At 64.3% G+C, this 27,954-nt stretch overlaps 1 protein-coding gene across 1 annotated transcript in view; it reads right to left on the bottom strand.

Moving 5' to 3' along the window:
• TBC1D22A (TBC1 domain family member 22A) overlaps positions 1–27,954 on the bottom strand; it is a 130,356-nt gene that overhangs the window by 12,844 nt on the left and 89,558 nt on the right. Inside the window, 3 exon segments of the mRNA XM_054719651.1 lie at positions 10,245–10,372; positions 14,724–14,799; positions 19,397–19,506. Coding sequence (XP_054575626.1) covers positions 10,245–10,372; positions 14,724–14,799; positions 19,397–19,506 — 314 coding nt within the window.

Below are 27,954 nucleotides of genomic sequence, written 5' to 3'. Positions count from 1 at the left end.
CATTTTTCCTGGAATAATTTCTTATCCATCATTTTTACGGCAGCATTAAATTTTAAGAGAGAATTGAGAGGGAGAGAAAATCTATTGCACAGACCGGCCCCAAAAGAAAGCCTTTAATAAATTAGAACTTTCAGATGTACATTCAAATCTGCCCCCAGAACCAAGCCTTCTCTCCGGCCTGGAGCCGTCCGCCCTTCACGCTGGAGCATGGGGACCGCCCCACGAGACGCACCGCCAAGAGGCACCGCCACGACGGCCGAGGTCAGGCTCGCTGACCTCTGACCCAGCTCTGGCGGGTGCTCCCGAGCTGGGTGATTCAGATCGGGGGGCCAGGCCCCTCCACCTACCGTGCAGCCCTGCGTGGGGCCAGGCAGTGGGCGCGGTGCAGGGTGTGGCCTGAGGGAGCGGCAGTCCCTCCCGGCCTCCTGGCCCACGTGGCAGGGAGCGTGGCAGAGGCGCTGAGGCACGGCGGGTGCTAACGGGGTCTGGCATGTGCTGGGTTCAGAGACCCAGCGGACACCCCTCTGCTGCACCCAGTGCATCACTTCCAGCCACATGTGGACCGGGCACTGCCCTGCTCACCCCACCGCTGTGAGGACAGCTTGGCGGCACAGAGCCAGTGAGGGCGGCGAGTGGCTGGGCCGGGCCGTGTCACTTCCCCCTAACCCCAGGGGAGCTGGGCCTCCCCTTCCCCCCTAACCCCAGGGGAGCTGGGCCTCCCCCTCCCCCCTAACCCCAGGGGAGCTGGGCCTCCCCCTTCCCCCCTAACCCCAGGGGAGCTGGGCCTCCCCCTCCCCCCTAACCCCAGGGGAGCTGGGCCTCCCCCTCCCCCCTAACCCCAGGGGAGCTGGGCCTCCCCCTCCCCCCTAACCCCAGGGGAGCTGGGCCTCCCCCCCTAACCCCAGGGGAGCTGGGCGCCTCCCCCTTACCCCCTAACCCCAGGGAGCTGGGCCTCCCCCTCCCCCCTAACCCCAGGGGAGCTGGGCCTCCCCCTCCCCCCTAACCCCAGGGGAGCTGGGCCTCCCCCCGCCTCTGCCCCGGGGCCCGGTGTGTCACACCTGCCTGTGTGCACTGGGAGCCTCGGACCCAGCACGTACGTGCCCACCTGAAATGCTAACTTCCAGACAAGAACACTCTCCACACCCGGCGGCCCAGGGCCACTCCCAGCACGAGGCCAGCGCAGCAGCAGGTCTCGGAGGGGGAGGGTGGCTGCACCCAGCCAGGCCGCGGGCACTCCCACAGCCCAGCACGTGCCCTTCGCACGCGGAGACGAGGCCTGTGCCACACTGACCCCGGGCTCAGCATTCAAACGAGGAAAAACGGGTGCTCACTGTTCTCCCTCCAGCCTCCCACCAGCCACGGCCACGTAGGGTCTACCTTCTCTCCGCGGCTCAGCAGCCGCCTCCAAAGCGAGTGTGAGGTCACCCGCTGAAAACAGCCCCAAGAATGGCGCTCAAATTTCACCTCGATAACCGCAACCAACACCCCCAAGGCCCGGGAACCGGAGGGCCGGGCGGTCTCTGGTGTGTAATTCCCAACAACGGCACCACAGGAGACCGTCGGGGCGCCGTGGGGACGGGAGGGCCGGGCGGTCTCTGGTGTGTAATTCCCAACAACGGCACCACAGGAGACCGTCGGGAGCCGTGGGTACGGGAGGGCTCTCACGTGGGAGCCGTGCGCGCCAGGGGCCGGGCCCAGGGACCCGACGTGTGTGCCTGACAGGCGGCACCCGGCCCGGCTGGCGCGCCTCAGGGACAGGAACAGTCTGCTGTCACCTGCTCGTGGGCACCCGCGCTCGGGGCGCCCTCCGCCTGGACCGGCGGCGCCAGAGGGCTGGGTCAGGCTCCTCTCGCGTCACGTCTGCAACATCCTGGACGCCCAGGGAACCGAGCCCCAGGAGCTCCTTTAAAAACTTGCTTTTGCAACTTTTGTTGTCGTATTAGACTTCGCAATAGGAGCCATTTTAACAAGGTATGAAGTAATTAGCCACTTAATGTCGCTAAAAAAAGCCTGAGCCTTGTTGAGTTGAAAGCAGCCGGAGGGTATTTATGAGCGATCCAGGCTAAAGAGAGGCCGCCGGGCCGCGGCGAGCACGCTCGCACCGCGCAGGCACAGGAAGTCTAATTGCGCGCTGAGCTAATTCTCCCTTCACCTTCTGAGTTTCTAAACCCCCTGCCTCGTGCATCATTTTAATTGTTCTCCAGTTCGCTCCCGGGAACCGGCTGACGGAGAATTAATTAGGGTCCGAGGCGAGGCTGCGGCCTTGCTCCCCACACGGAGCCCTGGCCTCGCCCGCCTGTCTCCTTTCATCCCACACAACGGCTCTGCGAGCCCCGATGACACTGTGCGCTCACGAAAGAGGACGCGGTCCTATCCATCTCCCCGGACAGCATCCGCTCCCACTTCCCGCACGCAAGTGCACGACAGCAGCCGCGGGCAGCTGGCCCAGGCGGAGGGCACCCCGCGCCTTTCAGCACTGCGCCCGCCCCCACCAGGACAGGGTCCGGGACGACTCCCGCCCAGGCGGAACCCACGGAAGGCAGACCCTCGCAGGGTGGAGGGGCTGCGGCGTGCGGCACGGAGGTCCGCCCAGAAAGCCCGCCCCCGCAGCTGGTGCCGTCCCTGCGGTGCGGCCAGGGAGGGAGAAGCGCCTCTGGGTGGGCTCGGTGATGCAGGTCCGCTCCTCCCCCGTGATGCCAGCGGAGGGCACTGGGGTGCCAGGTCGTCTCCCCGACACCGGCCACGCAGAGGGCCACCTAACCGGGGGTCACCCGAGCCTACCACCAGGGGGGCCCACAGCGGGTGTCCTGTGGGAGCGGGCACCCCAACTTCTGCCCACAAGGCCCCACTGCTGGCGGGCTGAGAAACACAAGTCGGGCCCCGGAGCTGCCTGTGCCCTGGGAGTGCACCGCCCTCCCCCCTCCCTGCCCGAAACGTCCTCTGGCTGCCTGGGCGTCCTCGCTGTCTGTCTCTCCTGCCAGCCTGGGGCGGCGGGCCGGCCACGTCCAGGCAGGGCTCGGCGCAGCGTCGTGAACAGCAGCCAGACGGGCCGGCGGACAGGCGGGGGCGCCGGGGAGGCTGGCAGGCGTCCTCTGTGTCGTAGGCAGACCCAGGGGGCCTCGACGGGGCCACTCGGCTGGTCAGTGCCGAGCAAGGCACAGCTGGGGGTGTGGTCTCACCCCGCTCCTCTCGGTTTATTAAATGAAGGGCTGTGGTCCGTCCCAGAGCTCTGGCTCCAGTGGCTCTGACCCCTGAAGATGCAGGCAAACCTCCCCCATCCTGGGCTCAGGGCAGGCGACCAGGCCCTCCTGCCATAGCCCCGTGCGCCTGTGCGTCCCCCGCGCGCCTGTCCCCCGTGCGCTGTGCTGAGAGCACCGTCTCAGGAAGGGAAGCCGCTCAGGAGGTGGAAAGGCCCGTCCGCCCTTTCGAAGGTCAGTGTCCACCGCTGCCCCTGCTGCCTCCAGCCCCGCCCCCGAGGCCCGCCCTCCACACCGGGACGGGCAGAGGGAGGCAGGACTCCTTGGACTGAAAGCAAGGCCTGGAGCAGCCGGCACCGGACCCAGCGCCGTCCTCGGCCCTAACGTCCTGGGAAGAACACGGCGGCCAGGATGAGGCGGCGGCCAGGATGAGGCACGTGGTCAGAAGAGTTTTTTGTTTATTTAATATATTTTTATTGATTTCAGAGAGGGAGGGGGCAAAAGAGATAGGAACACCAATGATGAGAGAGAATTATTGAACAGCTGCCTCCTGCACGCCCCCCACTGGGGATCAAGCCCGCAACAGAGGCATGTGCCCTTGACTGCAAACGAACCCAGGACCCTTCAGTCCGCAGCCAACACTCTATCCACGGAGCCGCACCAGCGGGGGGGGGAGGGGTTGAGCTCCAAGGGCGGCGCTGGTGAGGCGCCGGCCGAGGGCTGCAGGGTCCCCACTGCACTAACAGCACTGCCCACTCCGGACGGGCACAGCAGCTCTGCCGTCGCCGCTCCAGGCAGCGGCCGCGCGGCAGGCGGGAACAGCGGGCGCAGGGCCGGGCGGGCAGCGGTCCGAGGACGGCACAGCCCATCCGCCCGAGGACGGCGCCTGCACTGAGTGGGGCCCCGGGGCTGCTGCAGGGCTCAGGGTGCGCTCTGCTCCAAGCAGTGACCGTGTGCTCTGCGTGCCGGCCTGGGCGTACCTACCGCCAACGGCTCGGTCCCCGAAGCGCTAGGTCACAGTGACCCCCTTCGGAGGCCAGCCCCTCCCCCACTGTCCTCCGCAATCGCCTTCCTTCCACCGGCTTCTTCAGGCAGCTTCTGTCGGGGCGCCGCCCAGTGCGGGGCGGCCACTTCCCGAACGCTGTGTCCACGGGCCTGGTCCCCAGGATGTGTCCAAGGTCCTCCAAGTCCGTGGGTCCAAAATCGGCTCAGCATTTCCCCAGGCTCCCCACCCACCACCCACAGCCACGGCCACGGCCACGGCCAGCCGAGGGGTCCGGCCGAGGATCTGCGGGCAGGATTCAGGCTGAGGGTCCCGATCTCCACCAGGACAGTGACTGAGGCCGGGCAGAGCACAGCGGCTGCTCCTGGCAGCAGCTCGCCTCCCTCCTTAGCGCATCACGGCAGGTGTAGCTGGGCCCACCCCATAGCCTTCGAGCGGCTCCTCCCTTCTCACCGAGACCCTGCCCAGTCCCCCCAGAGCCACAGCACAGGAAGGGCGCACCCGGACAGCGTTTCCCCGGCCCCGCCTCCCCGTGCAGGGGCCCCGCTGGGGAGGAGGCTGCTCGGGAGAAGGGCCAGCAACCGAGCGGGCGCCCCGCGTGAGCGGCACAACTTTGACGACGGGGTGGGAACACTAAGTTTTCACTGACGTTAGTGAGCGGCTGAAACCAGACTCGAAAAGAACCTTAATTGACCCTGAGAACGCGCTCACTTAGGAAACCACCGCCTGCCTCAGGAGCGGCTTCCTGATGGCGACATTCAAGTGCGCGACGCGCCTCCAGGCACCGCGGCGGCGGCGGTGAAAGCCCTCCGGAGCTCCCTGCTCTTGTCCGCTCCGTCAGCAGGAACGTGTTCCTGGCGTCTCTGTCGGGGACGAGGTCTCTCTCACTCCTGGGGCTCCAGGACCCACCTGGCTGTGCTACCTGCCCCCACGCCTCTCAGGAGCATGTCGGGGGTCAGTAGGCATGTGGGGGCGGCGGGCATGTGGGGGCGGCGGGCATGTCGGGGCGGCGGGCAAGTGGGGGCGGCAGGCGTGTGGGGGCGGCAGGCATGTGGGGGCGGCGGGCATGTGGGGGCGGGCATGTGGGGGCTGCAGGCATGTTGGGGCGGCAGGCGTGTCGGGGCGGCAGGCGTGTGGGGGGTCAGCAGGCATGTCGGGGCGGCAGGCGTGTGGGGGGTCAGCAGGCATGTCGGGGCGGCAGGCGTGTGGGGGGTCAGCAGGCGTGTCGGGGCGGCAGGCGTGTGGGGGGTCAGCAGGCATGTCGGGGTGGCCATCATGAATGCCTGCCCTGCCCTTTGCCCTCTGCTCTTTGACCTCTGCCTGGTAAGGGGGCCTCTGTAACCAGGAACACAAGTCAAGACAACTGAGGCACTGCCAGGCCGGCGTGGCTCCGTGGCTGTGTCGACCCATGAACCAGGAGGTCAGGGTTCGATCCCCGGTCAGGGCACATGTCCCAGGTGCTGCCTCCATCCCCAGCGGGGGGCGTGCAGGAGGCAGCCGATCCATGTTCTCTCTCCTCACTGATGTCTCCCTCTCTCTCTCTCCCTCCCGCTCTCTGAAATCAATAAAAATACGTATGCTTTTTATTTTATTTTATTTTATTTATTTATTTTTTAATTATCTAATGGTTTTGGGCATTTCTTATTTTGAATCTCCAAATGTCTTATTTTGACACTAGGGAAGTCTTTTCTTTTTTTTAATATATTTTATTGATTTTTTACAGAGAGGAAGGAAGAGAGAGAGAGCTAGAAACATCAACCAGCTGCCTCCTGCACACCCCCCACTGGGGATGTGCCCGCAACCAAGGTACATGCCCTTGACCGGGAATCGAACCTGGGACCTTTCAGTCCGCAGGCCAACGCTCTATCCACTGAGCCAAAACCGTTTCGGCTACGTATGCTTTTTAAAGACAATGAGGGCGCTGTCTCGGCACCGGAGTCACCCGGTGTGCAGAGGACACACCCAGCCCTCGGCGGCACGCCCCTCGGCGGCACAGGGCCACACCCACAGTTGTTCTGTGACTGAGGCCACCGTCCTCCCGACAACGTGAAACCTGTCCTCGTCCAGGACAGCCTGCTCGGGCCTGGGGGGCCTGGAAGTCCTCGGCGGTTCAACAGGCCCGCCCCCATCTGAGCAGCAGGCCCAGCCGGGGTCCTCGGTGGAGCTGGCCCCAGACACCCCTCCTGCCGGAGCAGTGGCCGAACCGGGGCGGCTGGGCGGCTCCGCCAGGCCCTCCCTGGCTGTGTTCTCGTCCCTCTGTCCTCTGGGCCGACCATGGTCTATCCTCTCACGTAAGGGACGGGGCTGAGTCCTTCCGCCCACGTCCCAAGGGCAAGTCCAGCCGAGGGGCCTGGGATGAGGCAAGCACGGCCACGCCAGGTGAGCCCCACCTGGACCACCAGCCGGGGGTGGGGGGCAGCCTCTGAGGGAGTCCTGGGGGCTGTGAACTAACAGAGGGCAGAGCCAAGCCACGCCCCACAGGGGTCCACCCGCCCTCCTGGGGGCCCGCCCTCCTGGGGAGCCTGTGGGCCCTGAGCGAGACACTGATGGGCACGTGCTGGCCCACAGCCAGGCACACGGGCTCCCAGGCCACCGGGCAGGGCAGCAGCGCCAGCCAGGCACACGGGCCTCACACCCTGCCGGCCCCCGCGGGAGCCTCCTGCCAGCCGTGCACCAGAGACGCCTTGCTGACGCCCAGCAGACCCCACGGTGCGCTCCAGAGCGGCCTGCCCACAGCCGTGCGGGCGGTGCCCAGCTAGCGGCAGATGCGGCGCTGCCGGAGCCCAAGCAGACCAGCGCCCACGCTTCCGGGAAGTGTCCAGGCGCACCCTTTCCTGACCGACAGCACCCAGCGCTGGGCACAGGCGGGCAGTTCGGAGCGTCGCTGGGGGAAACGCCCTACAGACTGACGGCCGGTGCCACCTCTCTCACGTGGTGGGTGCCGGGGCCTGGGTGCTCGGAGCCTCGTGTGCGGGGCCCTGCCTCGGGTGGGGGCGCCCCAGAGGACGGTGAGTGACCAGATCGAAGCCGAGGCCGATGAGCTCCCCGCTTCCTGTCGGTGACTGACAGCGGCCCGCAGAGTGTGCCTGAGACGCCCTCCGGGCCGGGGCAGTGGCCGCGTCTAAATCTGGCGCAAGGCCTCTGGACCCCACGGGAAGGAGCGGAATAACCGCTGGGCTGGGCCGAATGAAGCCACCCTGCAGGGCTCCCTGCTGGAGGAAACGCTCCTTCCCTGGAGGGCGGGCACCTCCTCCCAGCAGGGCACTCCCCTCCCACCCTGGCCCTGGGGCCTGGGCCATTTAAGTTTTAATGAGTTAAAAGGAAGTAACCTTCCATTGCACAGCTGCTCTGGACTCTCCCAGACTTCCCTGACGCACTTCCAGTTCAGCCAGTTCCCTCCTCCTTCCCCACCGGACCAGGCTGCCTCCCCTCTCCTCTCTCTCCCTCCCAAGGCCCCGGCCACATGCACAGGTTTCCTTCTTTACCTGAATGACACTCGTGTGTGTGTGTGTGTGTGTGTGTGTGTGTGTGTGTGTGTATTCACCCAGCCGTCACTGACGGACACTCAGTGGCCCCCACGTCGCGGCCTCTGTGAATAATGCTGCTGTGAACAAGCGGAGCAGTGAGCTCTCAGATCATTTCCTCTCCTTTGGATGAGCAGTCAGCGAAGGTGCCGAGTAAGAACATGTACAAAACCAGCTCCTCGGCACTGACAACGACCACGGAAGAGGACCCGAGAACACGACCCCATTTACAAATGCATCAGCAACAGTGAACCGCTCAGGACGAGTTTACAGAGACCAAGCACGTCAGGGAACAGCTGACAAGGAAGAGAAGCAAGCGTCAGGGAGGAAGAACATGGAACCGGAGCAGGGAGACCAGGAGGAAGCACCTGGGGCAGGAGCAGGGAGATAGGAGGGAGCAGCTGGGGCAGGAGCAGGGAGACCAGGAGGGAGCACCTGGGGCAGGAGCAGGGAGACCAGGAGGGAGCAGCTGGGGCAGGAGCAGGGAGACAGGAGGGAGCACCTGGGGCAGGAGCAGGGAGACCAGGAGGGAGCAGCTGGGGCAGGAGCAGGGAGACCAGGAGGGAGCAGCTGGGGCAGGAGCGGGGAGACCAGGAGGGAGCAGCTGGGGCAGGAGCGGGGAGACCAGGAGGGAGCAGCTGGGGCAGGAGCGGGGAGACCAGGAGGGAGCAGCTGGGGCAGGAGCAGGGAGACCAGGAGGGAGCAGCTGGGGCAGGAGCAGGGAGACCAGGATGCATCCTCAGCCACCACAGGGCAGCCGGGCCGTGTGGAGGCCTGGGAACCATCTCCTGCAGCTGAGGCCCTGGGGCTGGACGGCCCACTCTGCGGCCCGCCCCGCCCCCCCCCCAAGCCACACCAGGACCACTTCCGGGACAGGTCACGCACAGCCCGGGGAACAGGGCCACCGCCCTGCTGCTGGGCAATTTCTGGTTGTTCGTACGCTTTCGTGCCATTTTCATGCTGTGATGACGCACCTTGCTCACTTCCATGCGCTACCTCGTCTGGGGCTTATCCAGGACCGTGGGCACGCCCCCAGGTGCCTGCAGGGGCCCAGCTAAGAAACCCTGGGTTAGGGCAGAGTGACCACCGAGCCCCATCCTCTGATTGCTATGTCCTTTCATTGCCAAATGACGCAATACAATTAATTTCATGGTTCGCGGCCTGTAAAGTAAAATGCCCCGATTTTTAAGATACGAGAGGGTTTATGACCAGGGACATCCGTTCAGGAATGAGTCCGTGGTACAGATGAGTCCGCTCACGACAACAGTTAATTCCAAGAAGATTAACTCCATGAAGCAGCCCCGCCAGCACGTAAACGTGAACACCCAGAGGTGTCTCAGCGAGTGGGGAGGGGCCTGGACGCACAGTCCATTCTCTGGCTCCTCAAAGCGCGATGCACTTCACACCCCATTGACCGTAACGGACAGCGCTCCATGCGCTCGGCGCTGCGCGAGGGCAGGGCAGGAGCGGGCCGTGGCGGACAGGCCGCGGTTACGGGACGAGGCCTGGCCAGCAGCACAGGCCGGGCGCCGCCTCAGGCTGAGCAAAGGCCGTCTGTCCCAGCAATGCCAGCGCCCAGAAAAGCTGCGGCTGCCGAGAACCCAGAAGCTCCAAGCCAAGTCGGGTCGGTGCAACCTCCTGACTCGGCAGATGTCCGCAGCGAGCATCCTCAGGACCAAACAGCGCGGAGGGAAGCCGCGGGGAGCAGGCAGGGCCGGGCACAGGCGGCGGCGGAAGGAGACCCGTGGAAACAGGTGGCGAAGGGGCCCTGCAGGCCAGCAGCCAGCGTGCCCGGTCCCCTGGGAAGAACCGTCGTCCAGGCCAAGGCCGCCTCCACGAGGAGGAAGGGAGGGCTGAGACCCTTCTGGCCGCCTCAGGCCCGGCCTCCCACCCTCTCCACGCCACCCACCCCCCCTGCGACACCGGGGCCGCACAAAGCAGCTCCGGCTCTGTCTTTGCAGGCAGCCCCCTGGCCCCGCCCGTCACCGAGGCAGGATGCTGCTCTCGCGTTAGGAGCGGGCACAGCCTCCTGGGAGGCATTCCCGCCGCCGACGGCACCTGCTGTCCGCGAGTCACCGCAGCCTGGCCTTCAGCAATCATCGCCACCGAAATGGAAAGGGCTAGGTTAGCGATGAGACCCTCGGGAACAGAGGTGGTTTGTTCCAAAAACGCAGCCTCCTGAGCAATGGGCTCCATCAGGATCGGTGGAGGGGGAACGTCACGCTGCACTGACCGTCAGCACGTTTTTAAAATCTAACATAAGCAACTGGGAGCGCAGACGGCGTGAGCGTGCGTGTCCTGGCAGACGTGGCTCAGACCAGCCGCATCACGAGCTTTCCCGCCATCCCCGGGTGCTCGCCGGCTGGAGGGAAACGCAGCTGCAGACCCGACCGCAGAAGCGTCCCCTGCTTCACGTGACTCAGACGACGAGGCCTTAGAAATGGGCCCGCAGGGCCGCGGCTCGAGCACGGCGGGCGCTCACCGCAGGGCCGCGCGCAGCCGAGCGGGTGCGGAGCTCACCTGGTAGGTGTCCCACAGGCGGATGGTGCAGCGCAGGGGCACCTCCCTCATCAGCAGGTTGTTCATCCAGCGGAAGGCGAACTGCAGGTACCGCACCTCGTGCTGCTCCAGGTGCCGGTGCACTTGCTCTGCGGGACAGACAGGCCGCTGTCAGGAGCCCTCGCCGGCGCCCACCGCGCCTGCGCCCCCCTCTGAACCACCCATTCAAACGCCACCAGGGGCCCGGGGGAAGCCCACACCTCACCCCAGCAGGACACGGATAGCCGCGCACTGGCAGAGGCCCTCTCCTCGCAGACCAGGCTGGAGGTGGAGGGACTGAGAGAGGGGAGCTCGCCAGCTCGCAAGGACGACTTCCACCTCACCCGGAAGTGCTCCAGACCCAGCCGCTGAGTGCCAAGCGGGCATGGCCTCGGGCCCTAGGCAGGTGCCTCTGGCCTCCAGGTTTGGGGCCCGGGAGGACGGCTGGGCCTCTGAGGAGGGCCAGGTTTACCAGCCGCATGTCCCTGGCGCACAGCCTCCCATCGGGGACAAGCGCGCGTCCTCGCGGCTGCAGTGGGACTCACAGCCTGAGTCCCCGCGCCCCGCCCAGGCCCCTGCCGGGAGCGGTCAGCAACCAGCTGAGAGGCTGCGGGGACCCTATGGAACCCTGGGGGGCCGTTCCAGGAGCAGTGACCCCGTGATCACGGTGACCTGAGAAGGGGGCTGCCCCGCGAAGCAGGTGCGTGCTGCCCACTGACCGGAGGGAGGGGCTAAGGCCGCCCGGCACCGCCCTCCTCACCTCCGAGGCACAGACCCGCCCTCCTCGCCGGGCCCCGGGGCCGCCCTGAGGAAAGTTCCCTCCCAAAGGAAGTCCCACACGTGGCAAGCAAACACGGTAAGAGAGAGGTGGGAGGCGCGGGCAGGCGACCGCAGTGGGGCTCCCGGGCGAGGGACAGCAGAAGGCGCGGCCGGCAGGGCCAGCTCTGCCTCCCCGAGGAGAAGCGAGGAGCCTGGGAAGCAGCTCGCTACGTGCCCACGAGGCTCGCGTCACCGCCCAACGTCCACTGGCACCTGCCCCTGAGCCAAGACCCACCCTTCCTCTCCTGGAGGAGCTCCGCCTGCGGCCCTCGGCCCTCCCCACGAGGTGGGGCCGGAGGAGCCCGACCAGCCAGAGCACTGATGGCTGTCTGACGGCACCACCGCCGGGGAGCCGTTTCACAGCCGAGGGCAGCTGCCTTCTCCGAAGGTCGAGGGGAACGGCTGCACTTGGCAGTCTCCCTGGTCAGCTAAGGAGTCTCGGCGGCAATAAGACCTGAGCACGGCCTGGGCGAGGGTCACCTGAAGGAGAAGCCGCTCTGTCTGGAGCTGGGGACAGCCCTCGCCCTCCCGCCGCGCAGGCGCCCAGAGCAGGCCCTGCCGTGTGCTGAGGGCCCGGGAAGGACAGGCCACAGGTGCAGAGACAGAGCCTCCCGCACCGCCGGGGCTGGGCCCTCGCTGGGCCCTCACTGAGCATGAGGCGTCCCAGGCCACAGCGGGCTGGGAGGAGGGAGATGGGGAGGGAGGCAGAGAAGGGGGTTAAGGGAGAGGGGGTTAAGGGGGAGGGGGGCAGGGAGGGGGAAGGCTGGGAGGAGGGGTCGGGGAGGAGGAGGACAGCGGGGAGGAGGGAGGCTGGGAAGGAGAATGGCGGGGAGGAGGACAGCAGGGAGGAGGGAGGAGGAAGGAGGGAGGGGAGGAGGAGGACAGCGGGGAGGAGGGAGGCCGGGCCACCTCAGAGGCCACTGCCCTGAGCAGGGGCTTTACGACGGGGCCGGGCAGGCCTGGAGTGCGGCGCCCACGGCCACCGCTCCGCGCCGTGTCTAACAGACATGATGTCCTCGCAGCTCCACTCCAGCCAGCACACCCGCTGACGCCCAACCTGCGCCCTGCGCCCTCGTCCTCCCCGAAGGCCAGTCCTGGCGAGGGTGGGGAATGACCCCTCAGTTGTTGGAAAACAAGCCCCTGTCCACCCGCTCAGGGGAGGGAACCTGGAAACCAGCTCAGACGGGGCAGGAAGCACGGGGTGGGCGCAGGGCCTGGGAGGGAGCAGGGACGCAGGGAGGGCCACAGGTCACAGCCGCTATTCCAGCACACGCTGCCCTTGCTGATGGGGGGCCACAGGCCTGACCGAGGCCCTCAGGTGACAGTGGGAGCCCCTGGGACTGGGCTCTGCGAGGGGGGGGGGGACAGGTGAGCCGTGGGTCCTGAGGCTCCGAGCCGCACCCCAGGCCTGTGAGCCCAAGGCCGGCAGCTGGGGATGAACCTGCCTGAGGCCAGCCCAGCACGTGGCCTTGCCGCAGAGAGAGCGTCGCCGCGCCCTGCACGCCGGCCTGTGAGTGGGAGACCCCGGGAAGCCCCAGAGGCCACGGTCCCGGAGGAGGGAGGCGCGTGAGTCTCACGTGAGATGGCTCCCACCAGTGTTCACGCAGCAGCGGGGTCTGGGGGGCACGGGAGGGGAGCTGTGGTTCTCACGTGGCGTGTGGCGCGTTCTCCATGCCCGCCGCGCCCCTCCTCGGTCCGACAGACCTCCCGCTGGCGAAAGAGCGCGTCTGTCACCGGCCTCCCGCAGTGAGCTCCGTCTTAAGAGATTGAGCCCCTGTGACCTCAGGCCACTGTCAGGGCGGCTCCCAGCGAGACCTCGTTAAGGTCGCCCCAACCTGAGTCCAAAGCCCAGGAACGGGGTGCGGGCCGCAGGGCCCCCAGGCACGGGGCTGCTCCCCACCAGCACGCGGTGTTCCCATCAGGGGGAAGGCGGAAGTTTATTAGTGACATTGCCGCCACCCTCGGCCTCCCTGGGCGCGGTCACGGCCTCCACGCTGACGGGAATCCCTGGGGCCAGACAGAGCAGCCTGCCAGGGAGCCGATGCCACACAGGGCCCTTCGCTGCCCGGCCAGGCCACACGGCCGAGCCACACCCCCGCCACGGGCGCCAGGCATGGCCGTCGGCCATCGCCATGGGCAGAGCCGGCCGAGGATTCCCAATGGCAGCCCAGCACGCGGCACAACCCCGGCTCCGCGCTCCACGCACACAGACGCTGCCTCCGGGACACGAGGCAGGAGGACCCCGCTGAGGAGGTGCCATCACCACCCGCCTCGCAAAGCGAAGAACAGGAAGAGCTGGAACCGTCAGAAACTGCAGGGGGGGGGGGGGCACACAGCCAATCAGAGACGAGCTCTGCGCAACCAACACGAAAGGAACAGGAACGCGCACGGCTGCGCTGCGTGGGGAACGGCGGCGGGAACAGAGGCCGAGCAGCAGCGCGAGCGCCGAATGGGCGGCAGCTTCCGGGGCGCAGGGAACGCAGTGGGGCCAAGCGCAGCCGTCACACACGTCACACACGGTGACACCAGGCTCCGCCGAGGAGGAAAGGCGTCTCCCCTGTGCGCTCCATCGGCTACGCCAACCAACGCTCCGGGCCCCGAGCCGGGCCTGTGCGGACTCGCACTGCGGCTGTCTGCGGGGGACGGCGCCCCCGGAGGGCGCGGGGACGGCGAGCACGGAGGCAGGCTGGGCGCAGGCCCACGGCCACGGGTCAGCAGAGCACACTTCCCGTGCGTTCAGGGAGCCTGTGGTCACGCTCACGCGGGCTCTTCATGGACAACCACCCCTCCTCCGGACCTCGCTGGCCGCTGCTGTCACACGTCGCCGCCTGGTTCTGCCTCCTGTCACTCTGTGCACCAAGTCAACCAACTAGCAGGAGAGCGCTCGGCGGGCAGCATCCTCTGTCCACGCCACTTCACCAAACCCCGCTCCCACACGACGACGGCCAGCAGAGCAGGGTTATTCCAGGGGTGCAGGGGACAGCCTTGCGCAGACCCGCTTACACAGCAAGCACAGCCTAAGACGGCCTGAGCACACGCTAATTTCTCCGTGACGTGGGAGGTATCATTTCCAGACCCGGTAACTGACTGGGCCCGTGGGAAACCTCGCCAGCATCCCTGACGGCAGTGAGCGCCCGGGAGGGAGCGGAGGCCCAGGGACCGGGAGCACGCACCTCGCCAGGCGGAGGCAGCCCGGCTCCAGAGTGAGGGCTGCCCACTCGCAACTCCCGACTCTCTCACAGGACCGCCTTCTGGTTCTGTCCCTCAAGGGGGGGGGGGTGCTGCTGCCCCAGGGGGGCCTCGGGGACACACGCTGCCCCACCCCAGGGGTGGCCTCGGGGACGCACGCTGCCCCGCCCCAGGGGTGGCCTCGGGGACGCACGCTGCCCTGTCCCAGGGGTGGCCTCGGGGACGCACGCTGCCCCGCCCCAGGGGTGGCCTCGGGGACCCATGCTGCCCTGTCCCAGGGGTGGCCTCGGGGACCCATGCTGCCCTGCCCCAGGGGTGGCCTCGGGGACGCACGCTGCCCTGTCCCAGTGGAGCCCGGGCTGGGCGAGGAGCCTCCTGCCCCCCGTGAGGGGCAGAGTCCCAGGTGCCACAGCCACCTCCCGCCCACCCGCAGAGGCCCGGGCGCTGGCTCACCATCGATGCGGCCCACGAGCTCCTCCAGCATCCTCACTTTCATCTGGATCCCGGGCTGGGCGAAGGTGTAGTTGTCCTGAGGGAAGAAAACAGCGACCGTCACACACACAGCCACGCAGCGGTCCAGAGGGGGCGCAGGGGGACACACGCGTGCCCGCGTGCCAGGCTGCACACGCCCTGGCAGTGCCGGCGAGGGCGACTCCCAGGAGGTCCAGTCCGCCCGCTGACGTCGGAGGCAGCACCATCCCAGGGGCGGCGAGCGCAGTGCCCCTCGAGGGGGGGACGCGCCCACAGGGAGCACTCGGGCCGGGGGTGCGGCTCGCTTCCGGAAGTGCCTCTGGAAGCAGGCGGCGCTCGGCGCGGCCACGGGGGATGGCGACCGGCCCGGCGCTGGCAGTGCCTCGTCACGCCAACAAGCCGAGGGCCAACGGCACGGTCCCTGCCCGGGGAGAGCGAGCGTGTGGCCACTCCCCTGAACGCGGGTGACGACACAGACGGGGACAGGAGCACCAGTTTAGGCACCGGGGGCCTCCGGTCAGACGGAGCTGGCCGGGAGCTGTGACCTCCTCGGCTCCCGCCTCGTCTGTGCCTGGGAGAACGGGGCTGCCTGCCAGGTCCCCTCCGAGGCCTGGGAAACAGGGGTCCCACGCCCGGCACTGCCACCACCCAGAGCCCAGCTCGGCTCGAGGGCAGCGGCACCCCGTCCCCCAGCTGCCCCACACCACGGCCACGGCCACGGCTCAGCCGGCGCTCGGGCACGCTCAGAACGAGGCGGCAGCTGGCCTCCTGCGGGAATGGACCTGCACGCGCCAGTGGTGACGGGGAGCCGAAGAGTATCCCCACTGCCCACGCCCACCCTGGGGACCTGCTCCCGCCGTTGGACATGTCTTCCCCGCCGCGGCCGCGGGCTGGGACCGACGCTCGCCATGGCCGGCAGGCCCCGGTGCTTCGCAGAAGGGGCCCGGCCAGCCAGAGCCTGATGGGCCAGCGCCCGCGGAAGCCGCTCTCCCGCTGCCCGGCGCGTGGCTGCCCGTGCCCACTCAACCTGGGCCACAACATGACGCGAGTGGCTCGTTCACACCGGGCGGCGCCCGGGGCGGGGCTGACTCCGGGGTTTTCAGGGAACAAGCTGACGAGAAACTGAGCCGAGGCCTCGCTCAGTCACAGCCGGCTTCCTCCGCGACCGGGCCAGCAAGCCTGGGTGCATCTCTGACAGAGAAGGTCCCGGTTCTCTGCCAGGGCCATGGGGGCCTTACAACCTCCCTCAGAGGCCGCACACAGGCGTCAACTCACACCTACCCTCAGCTTTGGTCCAACGTTTCACTAGCTCGCCCCCACTGCCTTGGGAGGGCCAGGCCCACGATGGCGCGGGCCTTCCTCAGCCCACGGGCCGGACGTCCCCCACCCCCGCTGCAGACAGGGGGGCGCCTGCTGCCCACATGGGCGACAGCAGAGGCCCGCACGCAGACGGGCACGAGGGCTGCCGGCCTCCCGTGATGGGCAGGGGTGCGCGCAGCGCTTGGGCGGCCGCCCCTTCTCACTCGGCATCAGGGCCCAGGAGGGAAGTGGGGGCCGTCTGGACCTCACGTGGTGACCGACCACGCAGGTCGCTGCTCTGAGGGACATGCCCAGGGACCAGGAGATCCCAAACCTGGAGGCGGGACGAGGGAGCGTGTGGCCCGGGGGTCACTCACAGCGCCACCGGCTGGTCTGCAGGTTTCCCGGGGCACACGCTCTGCGTCTAACACGGCCACTCCACTCGGGCACGGACACGGGCACATGCACGCTTCCCAGCCAGAGCGGGCGCCGCCGCCGCCGAACCAGGAACGCCTGCGAGGCAACGGGACCGTTCCTCCAGAAACCGAAGTGTCCGGGCTCAGGCGCCACTGCTCTCCGGGAGATTTCTCCCAGCGGATCCCGGGGACGGCTCGGGGCTCCAACGCCCGTCTCTGCACAGCCCTCGTGATCCTGGGTGTGCAGGGCGGGCTCTCCCGGGGGGTGGCCACGGGGCCTGCCTGGCCGGGGTGGCTGCGACACACTGACCTCCTGAGCAGTGAGGGGGCCAGAGGCTCGGTGCTGGACAGGACTCGGGGCGCTGAGGAACTGTGTGCATCCGGGGAGACCTCAAAGGCCCTCTCGCTGAGACAGAGCCCGTGAGGACGGGGCTGGGGCGTCCATGGCCTCTCACTGGGAGGCACGCTGGGTTTGGGTCTGAGCGCAGGGGCTGGCCGTGAAGGCTCCTTTCCGGCTGGAGAGCAGGGAGCGGGAGAGGGACCCACAGGTGGCGTCTGCGCTGGAAGCTCCTGTGCGGCCCCCGGACCGGGTGGTGGGGCTGCTGGGAGCTGGTGGACACGGGCACAGTCACGGAGGAGGAGGAAGGGACGGAGTGGCCTGGCAGCCTGGGCCGAGGCGGGAGCGGTTCGATGGCTGACGCACTCAGAGGCACACCCGCTCGCAGCCCCAGGCGAGCGCTCAAGGGCAGGGGCACTGAGGCAGCCATCCCGAGGCCGAGGCCCTCCTCGCCGCTCCGAGGAGGCCACGCCCCTGGCTGACCAGGGGCCTCGCGGGAACCACAACCAGCTGGAGTAGCTGGGGGGCAGCACCCCCAAACGTGGGGGCTGCTTCTAAACGGGGGGAACACAGTTGGCGCCACTCCCGCACCTCCATCCCCAGAACGTCCACCCGAAAGGCACCTCGTGCATTGCTGACCGGGAGGGTCACCCTCCTTCCAACTGAGGGGGCTGTTCCCCAGGAAGGCTGTGCCCTGGGGCGCTGCTCCCCAAAGGCTCTGCTGCCCAGGGACGGCCCGCCCGGCCCGCGCTGGCTCTGAGGGGGTGAGCACCATCCTGGGGCTCAGCTGGCCGGTTTACTGCTCTCACACGAAGACAGCGTTCAACCTTCTCACTGAGGAGAACAAGCTACTCCTTGGTCTCCATCTGCCACTGTTCTGTTTCTCGATTTGCTGGAAACCCAGGGAGGGCAGGCAGCTGTCGTAGAACCCAAACCATGAGGGGAGAAAGGCGCCTGAGAGCCTGCACGTGAGTGAGAGGAAGGAAGGCCAGTGTCCGGAAGAGCCCGGGCCGGCGCGGGTGGCCTTGGGGCTCGGGGTGGGGGCCGGGCCGGGGAGTCAGCCTTCATTCCCTCCCTGACAGCGTGGGCTCAGCGACAGGCAGCCGGGCGAGGCCGGGTGAGGCCGGCTCGGGCGCTTGGCCGTAGGGAGGCGCCACCGTCCCTGACGGGTAGGATCAGCTCGCTGGGCGCAGCGCAACAGCGCGGTGGGTCCTGAACACCGGCCTTTCCCTGGAGCCGCGGTCTGGGCTGGGCCCGGCACGGGTGCCTGTGACCGGCCTCGGTACCAGCCTGGCACTGAGTCTCTAAGAGCCCCGGAGGGCGGCACCTCCCACCTGCTGTCACACGAGCAGGACCTGTCAGGCCGACCTGAGTGACAGCGACAGGAAAGCGGCCACGACACAGCTCCTGGAAGAGAGCAGGAGCGCCTGGGCAGCGGGCCTGTCAGCAGGACACAGGAGACGAGGAACGGCGAGTTCACGTCATCAACAGAAGGCTCTGCTCAGCGGGGAGCACTGGTTAAGCATGAGGGAGACATTCTCAAAAGCAGGCTGTGACAGGGCCGCTGCCGCAGAAAGCACCATGCCGGACCACGCACACTGCTGTCGGCTGTGCAGACAGCACCACCGATGGGGCCTGGCTGTTTTCTGTGTGAAAACGGACTGTGCTCCGACAGCACGACCCAGCCAGGCCCTCAGGGACTGACCCAGGAAAGATGACTCGTGCCAAGAGGACAGGCACACGGACGACACAGAAACGCCATGCCAGAGCCGGGCCGGACGGCCAGGCCGGGCCAGGGGGCAGAGGCCCGTCGAGGAGACTGCTTGGTAATTAAGAGGAATGAACTATTCATCGGGGCAACAGCATGGATTTTACGTTTCTCGACGCTGCTGTAAATTGAGTCTTTTTCCATTTTCGTTTTTAAGCTGCTGCTCAGTGACTCATTCTTAATGAACCCTCTGCTGCAGCCGCCGGCACCTGACATTCTGTTTAATAACCTCGTGCGAGGCTTCAGGAGCGGTCAATGTATCGACTGGGGCTCCGGGCCCAGCTCCCAGACTCTCCCCGCCGAGCAGGACTCGGCGCACGCAGAGGCGGGGGCAGGCCTGCTCGTTCACCCTCCCCGCCCACGCTGGGCGCCAGGCACGCTGCTCCCGCCACGCTGGCTGCACCAACAGGCCCAGTCAGGGCCCGGGGCCGCCTGGCGGCACCTTCCCCAACACAGGGCAGCCCCTGGACCCTTTTCCAGCCGAGATGGAGGTGAGGTCCGGGCTGGCCCAGGCTCCCACGTCTCAGCTGGTTTGGGAGGGTCCCGAGCGCCCAGGGAGCTGGCCTGTGGAGCATGAACCTCTCCACGGGCTCCCTGCGCCAGCGCTGGCGGCCGTGACAGGCTGTCCCTGCTCTCCCCGGGGCACCCTCTGCAGCGGCTGACGCACACGCTGTACCCGAGGGACGCTCTGCAGCGTCCACACCCGCCCCAGTCCCAGGCCTGCCGTCCGGCCTTACCCCACCGAGCCCTCCCTGTGCACCACTCTCGGCCCCTCCCTGCGGACCGCACGTGGGGCAAAGTGAGCCTGGGGGAGGGCGCCCGCAGCCTGGCTCACCTGGATGCCGTCCAGCAGCCGGCTCATGCACCAGTACGTGTCGGCCTCCACGTTGCGCAGCACGTCCGCGGGCACGCGGGACACGTCGGCGATGTCCACGTCCTCCTCCTCTGCAGAGCGTGGGAAAGACACGGAGTTAGCCGGGGACCACGACACAGGACACGGACACGGGATAAGGACACGCGGGAGCGGAGGCGGCCGTCCTGCTGTCACCTCGCCAGGCCCATTTCTCTTGATCTCAGGAGGTGAGTCACGTCTCTTCCCCCTCATCGCTGAGCGCTTCTCAATTTTAATACCTAATCAGACGCAGGTAATTAATATTCTGAATCTTCTCCAATTAATTAACATAATTAATATATTACAAATGGTTGCTTCTCAGGCAATGCACGTTCTAATGAGAAAACCTACACGGATTACTTATTCCTAACAGAGGTCCGGAAGTTCTCCGTAACACTTTAAAGTCCCGATGCTAAGATATTCCACACGCGCTCAGTGATAATCCTCTAAAGCCCATTTCCAAGGTGAGAGGTTTCAAAGCCACGGCAGGTAAATCCCCGGATTGACAAGCAAAGATCCAAGAAGGCAGGCGTCTGCGAGAGGCTACGAGACCCCACGGATGTCCCTCGAGTATGAAACCTGACGAGGAAACACCATTTAAAAGTCAAAAGACGCAAAACAGATGCCTCACTGAGATGGCCGACGTTTGGACAAACTAATTTCAGATCCTTATAAAAAATGCTACCATCCAGCATGATACTCAAAGGATCTAAAAAATGGTATATCCTGTTTTTTAATTTAATTTGCTTCTGTTTTACTTTGCAATTGTGCAAGGCATCTTTGCAAGGAAAACAACTTTAAAACTGAAAACGTAAATGTTAGGTGTCAGCGCGTCCCGGGGACGTGAGGGAGGGGAGGGCAGAGGGGTTACTCCTCGGACCCAGGCTGTGTGCTCCGCCGCCCGCGCCAAGGCCCTGCCTGGAGGCCCGCGGGCAGCCTCGGTGGGCGGTGTTAGCTCCCTGGTCACAGCTGTGGGCTGGAGTCTCCCAGAGGCACCTGGGCCTCCCCCACCCACCAGACCCACCCACCCAGCGTAAGGCTTTCCTGGGCCAGGTCCGGTTCACAGACATAGAGGCGGCCTCCTCAGGCGGTGGCCTCGCTGGGAGGCGTTCCTGCGGACTCACTCCGCACCCCACCAGCGGGAGCAGCTGGGTGGCGCCCAACTCCAGGGCTGGGTCAGCAGCAGTCACAGAAGCCTCCGTCAGAGGCCCTTCCAGGCTCTCAGATGCTTCCTCCCGAGGTAAAAGGTCACCGTGGAGAAAAGCCGTCCAGGACGGAGCTGCCCGGTGCACAGGGGTGGGGCCACGCGGCCAGGTCCGCGGGACGCGGCTGCTCCCAGGCGGCGGGGAGCCTCGATGATTCCTCCGCATGCGCAGCTGGCTCATTATTTTACCCACGGGAATGTGGGCGGTCTGTTCGAGTCATTTCTCACGCGGCCACTTGCTACTCTCGACGTGATGCAGTGAAGGCGGTTAACTCGGAGGCCTGCCACGCCCAGGGAAGCACAGGAAGGCAGGAGCGGTCAGTGGGCACAGGAGCAGGCAGCTGGCGGGCAGCACCAAGGCCGCTGTGGTGAAGGGCAGAGACCCAGGAGAGGCCCAGGCAGGGGCACAGCGGCCACCACCCATGGGCAGAGCGCAGCCTGGCGTTCTGGGTGCCGCCTCCTGCGGGGCCCACTCATCTGAACCCTGCTGAGAAGCCCCCGGCAGGCCAGGCCTGCAGCTGGGCACTGGCCAGGGAGGGCACCGCCAGGTGCCAACGTCCCCCTGAAATCAGAGCCACGCCCTCTGCCTGGGTCTCACTGCGCCTGAGACAGGGCGGGCTGAGCCAGCGCCCACTCATCTCCCTGGGCAGACACAAGCCTGGAAAGTGTGACTTCACTAATGAAAGACCAATTCCTCCATCCCCCGTCACGTGGCAATAGCGCCGGGCCGCCCAAGGGGGCTCGCTGCCCAGGACCTGGCGGCCGGCAGAGAGCACCTCACTGGGAGCAGGGTGCTGGCGGGGACAAGGCCTGGCACAGCGACGTCCCCTCGTGGTGAGCCAGACGGCAGCCTGGGACCGGGCGCGGGAACACCAGGGTAAGCCGTGCCCAGGACCTCGAGGGCTTCCGGGGCACGCCTCGGGCACAGCCCTCGTGAGTGCCCGCCCCGGAGGAGCAGGAGGTGAAGGAGGGGAGGCAGCTGTGCGGGCCATGCCAGTCGCCCCGCGGCATCGGCAGCGTCATGGTGCTCACCAGCGTCCCCGTCCTCACGAGCAGCCGGAACCGCGCTGCAGCCTCGTCTCCCGCCCGCCCCCTCGGCGGGTAGAAGGTGGGCGCCTGGCAGTTCCTGACGGAGCGCTGAGGCCTTCATCACACGGACTTCAGGTCGGCAGACAGTCGTGGGGGAGGGCGGCCGCCATCCAAGGCTGTCAATTCGTGAAACTCTGGCTCAGCAAAACAACTGCGTTGTGATGAAACTGGATTTGCGCGAAATGTTTAATTCTGATGTAAATGACGTCCAACCCCAGGTCACAGACGGGCCACCGCACAGCTCCCGGGTGCGGCAGGGGCTGGAATCCTGCCGCCACCGGTGCGGGCGCACAATCCGCGGGTGGGAGGACCAAGCCAGGGCTGCGCTCTGCCCGCCAGGCAGGATGGCACCATGCGGCTGCCCCGACTGCAGCTTCCCGACCCCGCAAGAGACCCCAATGAAGGACCAAACCCCGCCTGACACAAGCAGGCGCGGACGGCGGAGCTCGCGAGCGATACAGCGCGGCAGGGCAGTGGGCACTGACTGGACAGGAGCCGTGCCGACGCCGCGCTGTCCTCCCGGACAGGTGCTCGAGGCCCCTGGGACAGGACAGCAGCGGGCGCAGCGAGGGACGGATGCTTGTGCCCCTGCGATGGCCCTCGTGCCTGGATCTTTGGTTCTGACGGGCGGTGATGGGCGTGTTGGTTCACAGAAATGCTCTGTTGAAACACTGATGCCGCCATGAGCGCGCAGGGAGACCTCTGTGTGCAGAAGAGCGCTGGGCTGGAGAGGGAGGCTGAGGCAGGCCTGCCGGAGGCCAGCAGAGGTGGCCGAGCAGGCCGCCCGCAGTCACCCCGTCACCGGGCCCGGAAGGGCTGCGTGTCTGCACCACCTGCGAGAGCCCCACCAGCACCAAGACCGTGACCTCCCGCCGTCCCCTCCCGCGGGCAGGGTGCGCCCTCCTCACCCCTCAGAGCGCCAGGGCCCTGTGCTGTGTGGTCCTACTGTGTGGGCTGCAAAGTGCAAGCCAGGCCCCGGGTCCTGCGTGGGACACGGCGTGAAGCATGCCTCTCCCAGGGATTTCTCACAAGCCGTGTGTGTCTGCTGATCTCCTCTCATGTGGACCACAGTCCCGCTGGACCAGGCCCACCCTCGTGACCTCAGGTGCCTCAGTCACCCTGTAATTACCCAAATACAGCCACGTTCTGAGGCGCAGGGGGCACTCCAGCACTGAGCTGGGGGGGGGAGCGGGGGGAGAATTCAGCGGATGACATTCATGCGCACACACACTTTTTTTTTCTTTTTATTGATGTCAGAGAGGAAGGGAGCGGGAGAGAGAGAAACACCAATGATGAGAGAGCATCATGGATCGGCTGCCTCCTGCACGCCCCACACTGGGGATCGCGCCCACAACCCGGGCCTGTGCCCTGACCAGGAATCAAACCGAGACCTGGTTCACAGGTCACACTCAGCCACTGGGCCACCGGCCGGGCCACAGACACTGTGTGATCAGCCAGCACTGAGGTGTAGGCGAGAGGTCCTACTGCTTTTATTTACGGCCGGTCGCTGTCACACCTGGGAAGTATGTTTACGGAATCCCGTGTACGGCTGCCTGAAACCAGCGCCCCCACGGGCTGGAGCTCCCCTGTGCCGGCCCGGGCCGGTGCGGGCTCACACCAGAGCCGCCTCTGAGGGCCGCCCGCCCCAGGAGCACGAGAAGGCGCTGGCCTCCCGGGCAGCGCGAGCCCCTTCCATTGCGGGGTGCCAATCTCCTCACCTGGCAGCACTGAGGGTCGTCCTTTTTCATCTCCCCTAATTTGACAGATAAAAACAGAACTGCGTTATTGGCTCAATTTGCATTTCCATTATTAGTGACCGAGCTGGGGTTTTTCTTTTTAAGTTTATTATTCATTCGTGTTCCCTACTTTGTAACATCTCTGCTTATTTCCAAAAAGAAGGTTTTAACCATCCATTCGCTCTTCACGGAGATAAGAAACGGCTCTTAGAGATGACAACTGCCGCCGCCCACCGCCCGTGGCAGGGCGGGCAGGGCTGCTGCGGGCAGCGCCGCCCAGAGCACGCACGGCCGGTCAGTGCGGGGCCGCCTCCTCGCGGACGCAGGGGCAAGGAGAGTTCTGCCGCCGGCGGGCGCGGCTGGGAAGTAGCTCATGCTGCCTGACCTTCCTCACGCGACCCCACTCAGTGTGCTTTAATCAGATACATCGATAGGTACTAATTAACCCTGCTTGCAGTAAGTCAACATTAACAAGCCACTTCGATAATAAATCAAAAAACCATAATTGGCATTTTAATTTTTCATAAGGAACACACGGCGTAACACTAGACGGAGCGCCGTGTCGCGGCGCGCAATCACCCACAGCAGGTCCCGCGGCCCATCCCTCACACTGTTATTAACGCATAAACGTGCTTCCAAATGAGGAGAAATGGCTGTCAAGACCGCATCTTATTAGTCAACTATTAAACTTTCTTAATCATCAATCAGTTTAATTGCTCCTGACATGGGTTATAAATAGGCTTTTGTGGTTCAATAAAACACTGCAGAGTAACCCCTTCGCTGCCAACCCTGGTCCGAAAGCTCCCTGGACCCCGGGGGGGGTCCCTCCACCTTCCCGGGCCAGGCATTTCCATCTCAATAGGCTGTCACATTCGGAAGCATTTTTATCATTTATGCCAAAAAAATGTGAAGACACTGCTTATTCCACTCAGTGTGTCTCCATCAGACCCTCACGGGCAGGGGCCGTGTCACGGGGGCCCAGGTGAATGAGGATGAAGGCACTGACGCCGACCCGTGGGGGCTGCTGGGATGCCGCCTCCTCCCCTCCAGGGCTCAGTGTCCCGAGCCCTGCCCCCGCCTGGGCGGGGCTGCAGCAGAGCCGAGAGGAGAGGATGCTGACCGCAGGCACTTACACGCGAGAACTGACAACAGGGACAGGCAGGACTCGGGCGGACTGTGGCACCTTCCCTCCACCCATCGCAGCCTCCTGCCACGCCCCGGCGGCGCGTGCTAGTGCATTCCAGGGGTGAGGGCGGGGCCTCGCCAGCCTGGGGCTCACTGAACGCTGGGGGGCCGCTGCCCAGAAGGAACCTCTCACAGCCTCTCTCCTGGTCACACTGCGTCACTGTTACGATCCAGTCACGCCAGCACTGACGGCCTTTCCTGACGGTGCGGGCTTGAAAGGCCTGGAGTGGCGCCCAACAGCCCCAAGCGGCGCCACGACACGCTGGCCGCGCTGGATGGAGAGGCCACAGCGCTGGCCTCCCCCGGGGAAGGCCCAGGCTGCCTGAGGGCGGGAGGCTCCAGGAAGAGAGAGCCCGATGAGTCCGGCCTGGAGCCAGGCACGGGCAGAGCTGTACCAGGCGCACCGGTTAATAATGCGGATTAACTATTAACCAGTTAATAATGCGGATTTGTAATCAAAGAAAGCACGGTCATTTCAAGAGAAACATCAAAGTGCTGAATTCAAAGTAATGTCCATCACTAGCTACACATTTCCCCATCTTTCAGGTAATTTGTGGATACCGTCCCAATATATGACCCTATTTTCCACTTCTTCGTACGTTTTGAAGTGCTGCTCAGAAAGTGCGGGTGCCATCGATCGGAACAAGTGGTCATCCGAAGGAGCAAGGTCTGGTGAATACGGCGGGTGGGTTCATACTTCCCAGGCAAGATCTTTTAACGTGTCTTTAACTGGTTTTGAAGTGTGTGATGGTGTGTCATCATGAAGCAAAATTACTTTGCCGTGTCCTCTGGCCCATTCTGGTCATTTCACGACCAAAGCGTGGTTCAAATTGATTATTTGTTGTCGGTAGTGATCAGTATTAACAGTTTCACCTGGTTTTAGAAGCTCATATACACCACACCTTCCTCATCCCACCAAACGCAGAGCATTGTCTTCTTTCCGAATCAATTTGGCCTTGTAGTCGATGTTGATGGTTGACCTGGATCAACCCATGATTTTGTGCGTTTGGGATTCTCCAAATAAATCCACTTTTCATCGCCAGTCACAATTCGATGCAAAAAAGGCTTTCTTTCGTGCCATTGAAGCAGCATTTTACTGATGACTTTTCGGTTTTCCATGTGGCACCCACTTTCCTTCCTTTAAAATCTCTCCATGGCTTGTAAATGATCGGAAATTGTTTGCTGAGCAACGTTTAATCTTTCTGCAAGTTGTTTTTGAGTTTGACATGCATCTTCATCCAGTAATGCTTGTATTGTTGGTCTTCAAACTTTTTCGGTTGACCTGGATGTTCTTTGTCTTTCACATCGAAATCACCACTTTTAAAGCGTTTAAACCAGCGTTCACAGGTATCTTGAGATGGAGCATGTTCACCATAAGCTTCCCGAAGTATACGATAACTTTTTCTTCAAAATAATGAATTAAAACTTCCCGCAAATGCTTTTTGGCACAAAATTCGACATTTTTAAGCATAAAAATATCTATGATGTTAACACCTTCAGCAAATTTGACATACGAAGTTTTGAAGCTTGTTGTCAACACAACAAAACAGCACACATATCCAATCACATACACGTATGTGTAACTCCATCTATTGAAAAAATCCGCATTATTAACTGGTACACCTGGTAAAGGGCCAGCCACCCAGCGGTCCCCCTGACGCCACGCCCTGCGCCGTCCATCCGACTCCTGGCACTCACCAGCAAGGCGCTCACCTACTGGGGATGTGCCCGCAACCAAGGTACATGCCCTTGACCGGAATCGAACCCGGGACTTTTCAGTCCGCAGGCCGACGCTCTATCCACTGAGCCAAACCGGTTTCAGCCTGTTTTATTCATTTGATGCTATTATAAATGGAGTCGTTTTCACAATCTCGTTTCCAGACTGTACACTGCAAGTGCAGAAAAATACAACCGGTTTAGTGCCTGCGTCTCGAACCCTCCCACCTTGCAGTTGCGTATTAGCCTTCATGGTTCTCCCGGTTCCTCTGGGTTCCCAATATACAGGATCCCCGCCTCGCTCCCCTGCTGGGCACCTGCGCTTCCTCTCTGCTTGGCGCCCCGGCCGGAACCAGTGCCACGTTGAACAGAGGTGGCGAGGACCGACATCTTGGGGGACAGCTTTCCGTCCTCCATTCAGTACGATGTTAATTATGAGTTTTCCACGGATACTCTTTATAGGAGGAAGCTCTTCTAGTCCTGGTTTGTTGAATGTTTGTTTTTCCATGAAGGCGTGTTAGGTTTTGTCAAATACTCATCAACTGAGATGATCTTGTGGTGTTTATTCCCTTATTGTGTTAATGACGTAGTGTCCTGCATTCATGGGTTTTCATATGTTAAACCAACCTTGCATTCCTGGGATACATCCCGTCTGTCGTGATGCCTCACCCTACTGTGCTGCTACTTCAGGTGGACTGTTAAGTCATCGTCCTAAGGCACGTTACCCTGCGTCTTCCTTCCTGGGGATGTCTTTTCTCACCGTGGCACCGGGTAGCTCTGGCCTCGGAGAATAAACTGAAAGTATCCCACCTCCTGTTTTTGGAGGAATGTGTGAGGGAGTGCTGCTGGTTCTGTTAAGTGCTTGGCAGGACTCACCAGTGAGGTCGTCTGGCCTAAGCTTTTCTCTGTGGGAACTCTTTAAACTACGCATTCGGCCTCTTACCTGCACTGCTCTCGTATATGCCCACACAGGCGTTGATCCGACAGGCATGTGCACACATATGCTGAGAGAGAGACTTACTGTGAGGGACAGGCTCCCAGTTAGGGGACTGGCAAGGCTGAGATCTGAGGACAGGCCAGCAAGCGGGGGACCCCGGCTGGGTTTCTGTCGGAGGGGAATTTTTCTCCTTCCTCAGGGAATCGCAGTCTCTGCTCTCAGGGCCGCCGACTCTTCGAGGGGGCACCATGGGCAGGCAGCTTGCTTCACGCACAGGCAGTCCTTCCAGTGCCTGTCACCTCTAAGGCACACCTTCACGGAGGGGTCGGCCTGGTGCCTGACAAACCCGTGGGCGCCTCAGCCTGGCGAGTGGGCCACTGCGTCTTCCGGCGTGAGCGACGCCTTCCACTACGCTACCTCCCCCGGAGAGCTGCTCCTGCACCCCCTCATGCTGCTCCTTCTCGCCCGCGTGATGTCAGGGACCTGAGTGCTCCTTCCTCCGGGGTCAGTCTAGGTCAGGGCTTGTCCACTTTCCTGAGACTTCTGAAGAACCATCTTTATCTCCTTCCCGCTGTCTGTCTGCGCTTTAGTCTGTTTTCCTTTTTCTAGTTCATGAAACTGAAGAGTCAATGAT

This window comes from Eptesicus fuscus, chromosome 7 (assembly GCF_027574615.1).
Source record: "Eptesicus fuscus isolate TK198812 chromosome 7, DD_ASM_mEF_20220401, whole genome shotgun sequence".
Classification (NCBI taxonomy): Eukaryota; Metazoa; Chordata; class Mammalia; order Chiroptera; family Vespertilionidae; genus Eptesicus; species Eptesicus fuscus.
Note: the sequence above shows the minus strand (reverse complement) of the source record. Positions and strands in the feature narration are given on the sequence as shown.